The sequence below is a fragment of the Vigna unguiculata genome, chromosome 6 (genome assembly GCF_037176805.1).
Source record: "Vigna unguiculata cultivar grain cowpea cultivar isolate G323 ecotype 2 chromosome 6, ASM3717680v1, whole genome shotgun sequence".
In the NCBI taxonomy this organism is placed as follows: Eukaryota; Viridiplantae; Streptophyta; class Magnoliopsida; order Fabales; family Fabaceae; genus Vigna; species Vigna unguiculata.
Window position 1 is genome coordinate 41,453,794 of NC_140797.1, and position 11,964 is coordinate 41,465,757.

An 11,964-nucleotide genomic window follows, 5' to 3' on the forward strand; every position below is an offset into this window, starting at 1 on the left:
AATTTAACCTAAATTTTTTTATCAACTATAGGATGTGACAGAAATTTTGTTATTCATCATGTCACCATACAAAATATATATATATATATATATATATATATATACTTATTTATTTATATAATTGAAAAATCTTGCTTAATTATAAGTGCACATAAGCTAAAATAACATATATGAAAATTGTAGCAAACAACTCAGCTTATAAATGTCTGTATGTGTTACAAAGGCGCTATTCCAAACGACACTATATAAACACATCAGCTACATTCAACATAAGCATTTTATAAAGCCTTACTACTAAATATTTCAAAATGAGATCGAATGCTGAAACTGAGTATTCTAGCTCCCTTCTTGGAGAAGAAGATGAACAAGCATCGATGAGTTTTTTCCACAACCATGAATCAGAACATGAGCAGCTGAAAATGAGATATATTCAACAATTAATTACCCTAGACATAATATTTGTAATAACCAAAATGAATATATATGTTTTACATGAGAAGAACAAAAATAAGAACACTCACCTCTTATTTTTTACTGCACCGTAGGTATAACCTTGGAGTCCCATGAATTTGACGCAGAATATCCATCCCAAGGATGCCAATCTAGAACTCGTGCAACCTCAACTTGGTCACCTTTTTTCTCTGCATTACTTTTCCTAATCAATCCATGAATCCCTTCTAATTCAAATGTGATCTCTTTCATAGTTGGACGTTTCTTTCCATTCAACTCTAAGCATCTACTTGCAAGATTAGCAACAGCAATGATCTCTCCCTTCTCTGCTTCTTTCACAACTCTTTTGTCAATAATCTCAAACAGATTGTCCTCCTCCAGACACTCAACAAAATATGATGCTAAACTCTTGAACTCTCCAGAACTCGCTGGTGATATTGGTTTTTGGCCTGTTAAAAGTTCGGCAAGAACTACTCCAAAACTGTACACATCGCTTTTTTCTGTAAATTGACTTGTGTGAAAATATTCAGGATCCAAATACCCAAAGGTACCTTGAACAACTGTAGTAAGATGAGTAGCATCAACAGAAATTACCCGGGATGTTCCAAAATCTGCAATTTTTGCCCTATACTTTTCATCCAACAGTATATTTGTGGATTTGATATCTCTGTGATAAATGGGTTTAGATGCAACTGAGTGCAAGTAAAACAGAGCTCCTGCAATTTCAGTGGCAATTCTCAAACACATCTCCCATGTCATTGGTAATAACTCCTTCTTCTGGTCATGCAAATACTCAAAGAGATTACCATTTGGAATGAATTCATAAACAAGCAGGGGAATTTCTGTCTCCAAACAACATCCTAACAATCTGACCACATTTCTGTTGTTGATTTGTGAGAGAATGACAAACTCATTGATGAACTCTTCAACATTTCCTTCCACCTTAAACTTTTTCACTGCAACAATTCTGCCATCTACTAGCATTCCTTTGTAAACAGTACCTTGCCCTCCCTTTCCAACAACTCTATCCATATTAAAGTTGTTAGTGGCTTTCTCTAAATCATCCAAGCTAAAGAGAATAGCTTGGTCTACATTAGCTTCATTAGATGACATTCTTTGTTGCAACAACAAACCTCCATTCTTTTTGAAGAACTTCTGTTTACGTTTCTCTATCACTCTTTTCCTTACAACCTTATACAACAACCATAGACCAAGGAGAAAAATCACAGATCCCAGACTTGACGAAACTCCTACACAATTTGTCACAATAAATTCATTGGATTGTAATTTGTCCATTACAAAAGTTGTTGTGCATGCTCTATAGTACTAACAAAACGAAAATTACAGGAATTTAGTTAACGACCTACAAAAGACAAAAAAAAAATATACAATCATATTTAGATAATTATTTTCATAAATACTTCTAAAAAATAAAATGATATTTTACAGTAAAATCACCTCATATATAAGTTAGTTTGCAGAACTTTTTTCTTAGTTTTGTTCGGCTATAATTAGAAAATTTTATTAGTCTAAATCTATATTTATATATTAGTCTTAATAACTGCCTTTCTAAATTTGATACGTACCTACTATAGCCCACTTCTTCGCTTGACTGTGATTGTAATAACCTGGGATGGCTGAAACATCAGAAACCAAGTTAGATTATAGGTTTTAACTTACATGTATATACTAATCTCTTGAGGTAAACTTGAACTTACGAGACTCATGGAATTAATTAATTTGACAGCAAAAGTTGAACTGTACTAGATTTTAGAACATATTTTAAAGATGTATGCGTGCATATAACAACGATAAAAGAAAAACGTGAGCAATGTTAAATACAATATCAGTTGTAGCAAAAAAAAAAATTGCATAGACATTATTTTATAAAACATATAGAAGAGTGTAAATAAAAGTTACTGCATAGAGATCACACCAGTGCAGCCTCCTGCAACGTAGGGGTTGCCATAGAAGCCATTTAAGCAATTGCATCTCCAAGCAGAGCTTGTGTTTTGCGAAGATCCAACATTAGAGCGACTACAAGTGGCATAATCTGATTCTGAAGGGAATTGATGGGTGGAATTGTCAAGCGTGTTGTCTAATATCTCCCACTCAAGCATTGCAGGAATATAATCCTTATCGTTAAGCCCATAATCATATAGCCGGTACGAGTAATGTGTAATAAACGCATAACTACACCGTTGACTCACAGTATTATTGTTTTCTGTGTTAAAATCGTGAAGTGTTGCGTTATATTCTAACAGATACTTGGGCAGTGAGGTATCACAGCAGTACCTGCCACTGCAACTATCTTCTCTTTGGAAGTCGAAGTAATTGTTGACTTCATCGCTGTTATCACAAATGGACACACAACAAGCAACATTGGACCCATTCGAGTGCAGAACAGCTAGGTTGTTGCAACCAAGGGACACAAATCTGTTGAATTTCTGGGAATACACGAAAGGGCTTCCTCTCAGGTTTATTACTTCGGGCTTCGCTCTTCTGCTTGGGCAGTTCCAACGGAAAATTGGATTCATGATATATACCCAATTCATGCTGATGGCCATCACCTCCAGATTTAAAGACTTTATGAAGGGTTTTTGACCGTTAGAAGTTTCTCTGCATTCTACTTCAAACCACTTGCCTGCGTAGCATTTGGGATCTTTCATTCCAAAGGGGTAAGAGATGTCAACACCTCCACATCTGGAACTACAACCAGGTTTTGCTATGATATTCTCTTGTGAAGAATATGGCAGTGCATACATTGGCAATGTTATCAACATGATGACGATGATGAGAGATGGTAGTTGCAGCATCATTGTGGCTAAAACAACCATTTCAATATCTACTTAATTAGAAGAAGCCTATATTTATATATGTATAACTTGAGATAACTTTGCTTAATGGATTTTTAAGAATTTTATTGATCTGCTCTGCTCTTTTCCTTTCATTTTAATTCATCAATTTATGTGTTTATTTCTATGATTCTATAAGTCTATAATTTATAATTTTATAATTCTATAATTCAAGTATTTTATTATTTTCTAATTTTTAATTGTATAATTTTCAATTATATAACTGTATACTTTTATAATTTTAAAGTTATAATCATTTTGTTTGCTTATCTATCTCAGTCAACACACAAGTGGAGAATTATCGTTTGTAATGCTTTTTCCACTGAAAGTTCGTTTAATACAAAATCATGTTTGATTTAAACACCTAAATTCAAAATTTGGCAGAGGAGAAATGGACAGGTTTGAATAATTCCACTGCCTGCACTGGTGAGCTATGAAGACATGATGGTTTGACATGAATGCATGGGTAAAATTCTCATAACAAATTCAAAGAAATTTCCTCATTGTCTTCACTATCCAAATAGCCAAAATGTCAACATATCTATAATGTTAGAAAATATTATTCAAATAATACTATTAATAATAAATTATAATAATAATAATTATTAGAACAATAATAATATTGAAATGTATATGAATCAAAGAATATTAATCAGACACTCAACAATTATAATAACAATAAGGGATAAATAAATGAGGAAAGGATAGAAAAAACTTGGGTTGAGGCACGCATGGCGTTATCCTTAGAGAGGAAATGTCCCCGCTGTACAGGACAATACAAATACACAATACACAATCATATGTGTTTCTCTCCCAAGATACAACAACCCGTCAGATCGATTGAGTGCAACGATAGATCTCTGAACCTTATGAATACCAATGTATAAAGAAGAAAAGAAGAACACTTCGGTGAAAAATCTAGTATTTGTGGCTGTTTTGTTATGTCTTTCCCCATGCACCTAGGTGGTATTTATAGATAAAAAAGGAAGACACAAGAGTAAATTGTCATAAAAAAATATAGCCGTTAACCACAAATCACATCAACCCATAAGATTTAAAGTTCATGAAAACTTTAGCAACAGTAGAATTTTTATTTTAATTATTTATTTTTTAAATTATAATTAAATATTTCCAACAATCCCCCACAAAATTTAAAATAAAACAAAATATATTATCTTTTAAAACAAACTATTGTAGTTCAGCGTAAGGAACCTTCCGGGTTTGAACCTTACACCTAGTGTTTATAAACTTCCACTCGAGAAAATGCAAAGACTTGATTGTCTTGAGCAACATCCCTTGTAATCGGGTTTTAGTAAATAACATGTACAATATCGGTGTTCATTATAGATTCTAATCAATGGGTGCACGTTACAACCTTGTGCATGTATCTTGTTTCGTGAATGTCACTTAGAGACTTGCACATGTCTCACAATGGCGGCCCCACCATCACACTCACTAGGTAAACCCTCAAAGGGTGGTTTGTGACTAACACCCCTACAATAATTGTTATTGGATTTATTAAGAGGTATTTTAAAAAATAATATATAAGCATAATAATGCATATACCTCAACTTAATTATTGCCACAATTTATAGTACACTTCACCATAGGAATGAGACATAAAATATAATCAAATTATTTGGTGTACTTTAGTCAACAACTTCTTTCTTACCCATTGAACTTCATTTCATGGGATCGTCATTCATGTGTAGATGAGTGTCTATTGTTGCAACTAACTTATGGGTTTTAGTCTCATTTTCCTCGACGACTCAAATACTCATTGATGCATCAATCCTTTGGTGAGCGGAACTGCAACTTTTTCTGACTTGACAAAGTCAAGAAAAGTAATACATGAGTGATAACTTTCTAATAAATTTATGTCTCACTCTCTTATTGATTTTTTTTTTCAATAAAATTTTTGCTATAAGCTTTATATATATATATATATATATATATATATATATATATATATATATATATATATATATATATATCAACTTGAGTGCCAGAATGCAATGTAATAAGAGGTATATGTTTATTTAATAATCATAGATCATATAGATAATAAATATTTTGTGTGAGCAACACTAGTTTATAACAACAAGAAACTTTACGCTCATGGTATATCATGATACAACATTTTGTTTAGTAGATTTTCATGATATTGTACCTCCACTTTGTGTCACCAAAAATAATATCCAATTTACATTAATATATCATTCAATAATCTCAAGAAATTGGACATATTGTCCTAACTAGAAAAAACACAAGTAATATTATCACTAGATAGCAAAATAGTATTAGAGGTATATTTTCACTCACTTCAAAATATATAACTAATAATTTTTTTATATTAAGAGGTATGTTAACCATTGCAAGATAACTTCCACACTTTAAAATATTTTAAATGTGGTTCTTTTTTCTTTCGTAACTCATAAAAAGTTTATCACAACCTTTTGTAAGGAATTCAATTTGAAGATATGACAAATAGAATATAAAGTCTTGCCCTATATAATTTTAGGCAAAGACAAGTCAGAATTTGAAGCATAACATTTACCATATCAAAAAAAACAAAAAACTTTCACTACACCATTAGATTAACACATATAAATATGTTATTTAATGAATAATACCATGAGTTTTACACAAAAACACTCATTTATAAAGACATGTATTAGCATTTCTAAATACATATATATTCATCTCTTCCCTTTTTAATTAATAATTTTGTATCTCAAAAAATTTCATAATTTGAATGGTCTCTAACCAAATTTCGCAACTTCTCATCAATTGTAATAATAGTATGTCATGTAGCATAACTTTAAACATTTGTAATAACCAAAGAAAAAGTACTAAATATTTTATTACAAGATAAAAGTACTTAATTCAAACAAGTCATCACAAATATATCATTTACCCACCAAAGGACATGTCTATAATTAATAATTTATTGTAATGAAAAATCACTTCATAACATTGTTGAGCAGTAAGAAAGTTTCTAAATTCGGAAACATGAAAAACTTATTTTTAAACAAATAAGATAATTTCTAGAAAAGAAGTTTAATTTTACTTGATCATCCCCTCAATTTCTAATATGAAGATAAGATTCTTTTTTTTTTATTAGCACACACATAAATTATAAGCATGATTTGAAATAAAATATTCATTTTAATTTCATGATATAAACAATATTTTTAAATTCATAAATCTGATAATTTCTTATCAGTCATTTTTTTTCATATAAACATCAAGCTAAACTTTTTTTTTCTTTTGCAAATGCATAGTTTTGTTCAAGTGTTTTCCATAACACAGTAGTAGTTTTAGTATAACAAATTATTTTATAATTATTTTCATACAAAACAATTAAAATATATACATGATATATAACATCTTTATCAATGGTAAGAGTAGAAGATGTTAATGCATAAATTAATATAATGGAAAAACATTAGCTTTAGACATTTACAAAAAAAAAATTATCTGGTGAGTCTGAATTTCACTACATTAGTTAATAACAAGTGATTTCGGTCTTCCCTTTTATATTGTCTTTAATTTTATAAATGAATACAGATGAGTAATCAAAAATAGAAATAATAAGAATTTTCTCTCTAAGAATGTTAGAAAATAATTACTCAAATAATATTATTGATAATAAAATTATTATAATAATAATTATTAGAACAATAATAATATTGACTTGTATATTAATCAAAGAATATTAATCAAAGGTCCAACAATTATAATAACAATAAGAGATAATAAAGAAATAGATGAGGAAAGGATAGAAAAAGTTTGGGTTGAGGCATGCATGACGCTATCTTTAGAGAGAAAACGCCCCCACTGCACGCTAACCCGGCTCACACGGGTTGGCTCACCACGAGCCGGATTGAAAATGAGTGAACCCAACCCGGCTCACTTTCTGGTGAGCCAGAAATTTTGTAACCCGGCTCAACCCACCACGGGTTGGTGGGTTAAGTGGGTTGGCTCACCAACCCACCTAAAAAAATTATTTATTTTTTTTTTTAGTATTCAAATATTTAAATAAATTTTTAAGTAACCCCTGAGATAACAATCATAGTAAAATCAAAAATCAATGTTTTGATCATGCTCACCACCAATATATGAAGAATTATTTCCAAGAAAGTATTCATTAGTCTAAGAAAGCATAACTAATATTACAAATTTTCTGTCATACTATTCAATAAAATATAAATAAAAAAAACTATACATTTTTTCATGCTACTTTAGAAAAAATTATTTATAAGACGGTTACTTGAGTAATATAAAGATTATAGTTAAAGATTAAAGTAACAACATATATATATATATATATATATATATATATATATATATATATATATATATGTATGTATATATATAACTTGACAATCAAATTAATTAAACATTCAAACTATTCAAATATAATTAAGCAACATTCTAGCATTTAAAAATATTAAATTGTGAACAAATATAAAAGAAGTAGTAAATAATTATTAAAAAAATTTTAAAAAAATTTAAAAAAAATTTAAAAAAAAAATTAAAAAAATGTTTTTCTCAACCCAACCCAGCTCGAACCCGTGGTGAGCCGGGTTGGCTCACGGGTTGAAACCCATTTTGACATCTCTAGACAATACAAATACACAATACACAATCATATGTGTTTCAAATCATATGTGTTCCTCTCCCAAAATACAACAACCTGTCAAATCGATCGAGAGCAGAAAGGATCTCCAAACCTTATAAACACCAATGTCTTAAAGATAATATAAAGAAGAAAAGAGGAAACACTTCGGAGAAAACTCTAGTGTTTGTGGTTGTTTTATTGTGTCTTTACCCATGCACGCCTATGTGGTATTTATAGATAGAAAAAGAAAACACAAGAGTAAATTGTAATAAAAAATATAGTCATTAACCATAAATCACATTAACCCATAAAATTTAAAGTTTATGAAAACTTCAATAACAATAGAATTTTTATTTTAATTATTTATTTTTTAAATTATAATAAAACATTTCCAACAATCTATGTATAACTTAGTCTTGTTTTGTGAGGTTTAAATATATTGGTCCAATTTTCTTAAATTTTGTTCACTATAGTATTTGTTTTTTAAGATGTTAAAAAAGTACTATTTTTTTTAAATTGGGACCAATTTAGTCCTTTTCCTAGACATTGTTTAAATTGTTAATGGAACGTGAATACTAACGTGTTATTTTGTAATTTTTTAAATTTTTTAAATATTTTTTATTTTTATTTTTATTTTTTTAATTTAATTTAATTTTTTTATTTTAAAAAATTTATATATATATATATATATATATATATATATATATATATATATACTTATTTATTTATATTATTTGAAAATTTTTGCTTAATTATAAATGCAAATCAGCTAAAATACATACATACATATATATATATATATATATATATATATATATATATATATATATATATATATATATATATATATATATATAAATTGTAGCAAACAACTCAGCTTATAAATGTCTGTTTGTGTGATTACAAGGCACAATTCTATTCCAAACGACACTATATAAACACATCAGCTACATTCAAAATAAGCATTTTATAAAGCCTTACTACTAAATATTTCAAAATGAGATCGAATGCTGAAACTGAGTATTCTAGCTCCCTTCTTGGAGAAGAAGATAAACAAGCATCGATGAGTTTTTTTCATAACCATGAATCAGAACATGAGCAGCTGAAATGAGACATATTCAACAATTAATTACCCCTAGGCATAATATTTCTATAACCAAAATGAATATATATGTTTTACATGAGAAGAACAAAAGAAGAAAACTCACCTGTTATTTTTTACTATACCGTAGGTATAACCTTGGAGTCCCATGAATTTGACGTAGAATATCCATCCCAAGGATGCCAATCTAGAACTCGGGCAACCTCAACTTGGTCACCTTTTTTCTCTGCATTACTTTTCCTAACCAATCCATGAATCCCTTCTAATTCAAACGTGATCTCTTTCATAGTTGGACGTTTCTTTCCTTTCAACTCTAAGCATCTACTTGCAAGATTAGCAACAGCAATGATCTCTCCCTTCTCTGCTTCTTTCACAACTCTTTTGTCAATAATCTCAAACAGATTGTCCTCCTCCAGACACTCAACAAAATATGATGATAAACTCTTGAACTCTCCAGAACTCGTTGGTGATATTGGTTTTTGGCCTGTTAAAAGTTCAGCAAGAACTACTCCGAAACTGTACACATCACTTTTCTCTGTAAATTGACTGGTGTGAAAATATTCAGGATCCAAATAACCAAAGGTACCTTGAACAACTGTTGTAAGATGAGTAGCTTCAACAGAAATTACCCTGGATGTTCCAAAATCTGCAATTTTTGCTCTATACTTTTCATCCAACAGTATATTTGTGGATTTGATATCTCTATGATAAATGGGTTTAGATGCAACTGAGTGCAGGTAAAAGAGAGCTCCTGCAATTTCAGTGGCAATTCTCAAACACATCTCCCATGTCATTGGTAACAACTCCTTCTTCTGGTCATGCAAATACTCAAAGAGATTACCATTAGGAATGAATTCATAAACAAGTAAGGGAATTTCTGTCTCCAAACAACATCCTAACAATCTGACCACATTTCTGTTGTTGATTTGTGAGAGAATGACAAACTCATTGATGAACTCTTCGACATTTCCTTCCACCTTAAACTTTTTAACTGCAACAATTCTACCATCTACTAGCATTCCTTTGTAAACGGTACCTTGCCCTCCCTTTCCAACAACTCTATCCATGTTAAAGTTGTCAGTGGCTTTCTCTAAATCGTCTAAGCTAAAGTGAAAACTTTTGTCTACATTAGCTTCATTGGATGACATTCTTTGTTGCAACAACAAACCGCCATTCTTTCTGAAGAACTTCTGTTTACGTTTCTCTATCACTCTCTTCCTTACAACCTTATACAACAACCATAGACCAAGGAGAAAAATGACAGATCCCAGACTTGACGAAACTCCTACACAAATTTGTCACGATAAATTCATGGATTGAAATTTGTCCATTACAAAATTTGTCCATTCACAGGGATGTAGTTAACGATCTAGAAAATACAAAATGCTATGTAATCATAACTATTTTGCGTAATAAAAATAAATGAATTTCTATCACAACAAAATTACCTTACATAAGTTAATTTGCAGAAACCCTTTTTTAGTTTTCTTGTGCTATAATTAGAACATCTTACTAGTCTAAATCTATATTTATATGTAGTCTTGATAACTGCCTAATACGTACCTACTATAGCCCACTTCTTCGTTTGACTGTGATTGTAATAACCTGGGATGGCTGAAACATCAGAAACCAAGTTAGATTATTTAACTTACATGTATCTCTTTAGGTAAAGTTGAACTTATGAGACTGCATGAAATTAATTAATTTGACAGCAAAAGTTGAACTGTATGCATATAATTAACAACGATGAAACAAAAACATGAGCAATGTTAAATACAATATAGTTGTAGCCAAAAAAGTAGCATGCATATCAATTATTTTATAAAACAGTGGCACTATAGAAGAGTGTAAATAAAAGTTACTGCATAGAGATCACACCAGTGCAGCCTCCTGAAACGTAGGGATTGCCATAGAAGCCTTGTAAGCAGTCGCATCTCCAACCAGAGCTTGTGTTTTGCGAAGATCCAACATTATTAGAGCGATTACAAGTGACATAATCTGATTCTGAAAGGAGTTGATGGGTAGAATTGTCAAGCATGTGGTCCAAAATCTCCCACTCAAGCATTGCAGGAGTATAATCCCTATTAAGCCTATACGCATCTTGCCGGTACGAGTATAGATATCCGATGAACGCATAACTACACGGTTCACCCGCTGTATTATTGTTTTCGATGTTAAAATCTTCAAGTGTTGCGTTATATTCTGAAAGATACTTGGGCAGTAAAGTCTCACAGCAGTACCTGCCACTGCAACTATCTCCTCTTACCAAGTTGAAGTTATCGTTGACTTCATCTGTGTCATCACAAATGGACACACAACACGCAACAATGGACCCATTGGACTGCAAAAATGCAAGGTTGTTGCAACCAACGCCCACAAACCTATTGAATTTATGGGAATACACAAAAGGGCTTCCTCTCAGGTTTATTACTTCTGCCTTCACTTTTCTTCTTGGGCAGTTCCAATGGAAGATTGGATTCATGATATAAACCCTATGCAAGGCAACGGCTATGACCTCCAGATTTAAAGACTTTAGGTAGGGTTTTTGACCGTCGGAAGTTTCTCTGCATTCTACTTCAAACCACTTGTCAACGTAGCATTTGGGATCTTTCATTCCAAAAGGGTAAGAGATGTCAACACCTCCACATCTGAAACTACACCCAGGTTTTGCTATAATATGCCCTTCTGTAGAATCTGGCAGTCCTGAATATGGCACTGCAGAAAATGCCAGAGCATATATAGGCAATGTTATGAGCATGGCGATAATGACGATGATCATGAGAAATAGTATTTGCATAATCATTGTGGCTAAACAGTGATCTCAATATCTATTCCAGATAATTAGAAGAAGCGTATATTTATGCAGATCTTAAGATAACTATGCTTAATGAATTTTTAACTATTTCATTGATCTGCTGGATGTCAAACTTTGT

At 31.0% G+C, this 11,964-nt stretch overlaps 2 protein-coding genes across 2 annotated transcripts; both read right to left on the bottom strand.

Annotated features, from left to right (window-relative positions):
• Positions 1-131: 131 nt before the first annotated feature.
• On the bottom strand, positions 132-3,275 carry LOC114187598 (wall-associated receptor kinase-like 10). The gene is made up of 4 exons (XM_028075883.2): positions 2,387-3,275; positions 2,037-2,087; positions 522-1,700; positions 132-413 (listed from the first exon to the last, which is right to left on the bottom strand). Exons 1-3 carry the CDS (start codon positions 3,267-3,269, stop codon positions 532-534), a joined length of 2,103 nt encoding a protein of 700 aa, XP_027931684.1. The 5' UTR covers positions 3,270-3,275; the 3' UTR covers positions 132-413; positions 522-531.
• A 5,585-nt stretch (positions 3,276-8,860) lies between these two features.
• LOC114188563 (wall-associated receptor kinase-like 10) lies at positions 8,861-11,964 on the bottom strand. Its single transcript, XM_085674561.1, has 4 exons — positions 10,910-11,964; positions 10,595-10,645; positions 9,138-10,316; positions 8,861-9,031 (listed from the first exon to the last, which is right to left on the bottom strand). The coding sequence occupies exons 1-3, from the start codon at positions 11,832-11,834 to the stop codon at positions 9,151-9,153; spliced, it is 2,142 nt and encodes a 713-aa protein (XP_085530687.1). The 5' UTR covers positions 11,835-11,964; the 3' UTR covers positions 8,861-9,031; positions 9,138-9,150.

Coding starts and splice junctions, on each gene's coding strand:
- LOC114188563 (XM_085674561.1), bottom strand. CDS start 11,834: ATGATTATGCAAATACTATTTCTCATGATCATCGTCATTATCGCCATG. Junction 10,646..10,909: donor CGTTTCAGGAGGCTGCACTG/GTGTGATCTCTA, acceptor CTGATGTTTCAG/CCATCCCAGGTTATTACAAT. Junction 10,317..10,594: donor GAAGAAGTGGGCTATAGTAG/GTACGTATTAGG, acceptor AAATTTGTGTAG/GAGTTTCGTCAAGTCTGGGA.
- LOC114187598 (XM_028075883.2), bottom strand. CDS start 3,269: ATGATGCTGCAACTACCATCTCTCATCATCGTCATCATGTTGATAACA. Junction 2,088..2,386: donor CGTTGCAGGAGGCTGCACTG/GTGTGATCTCTA, acceptor CTGATGTTTCAG/CCATCCCAGGTTATTACAAT. Junction 1,701..2,036: donor GAAGAAGTGGGCTATAGTAG/GTACGTATCAAA, acceptor CAAATTGTGTAG/GAGTTTCGTCAAGTCTGGGA.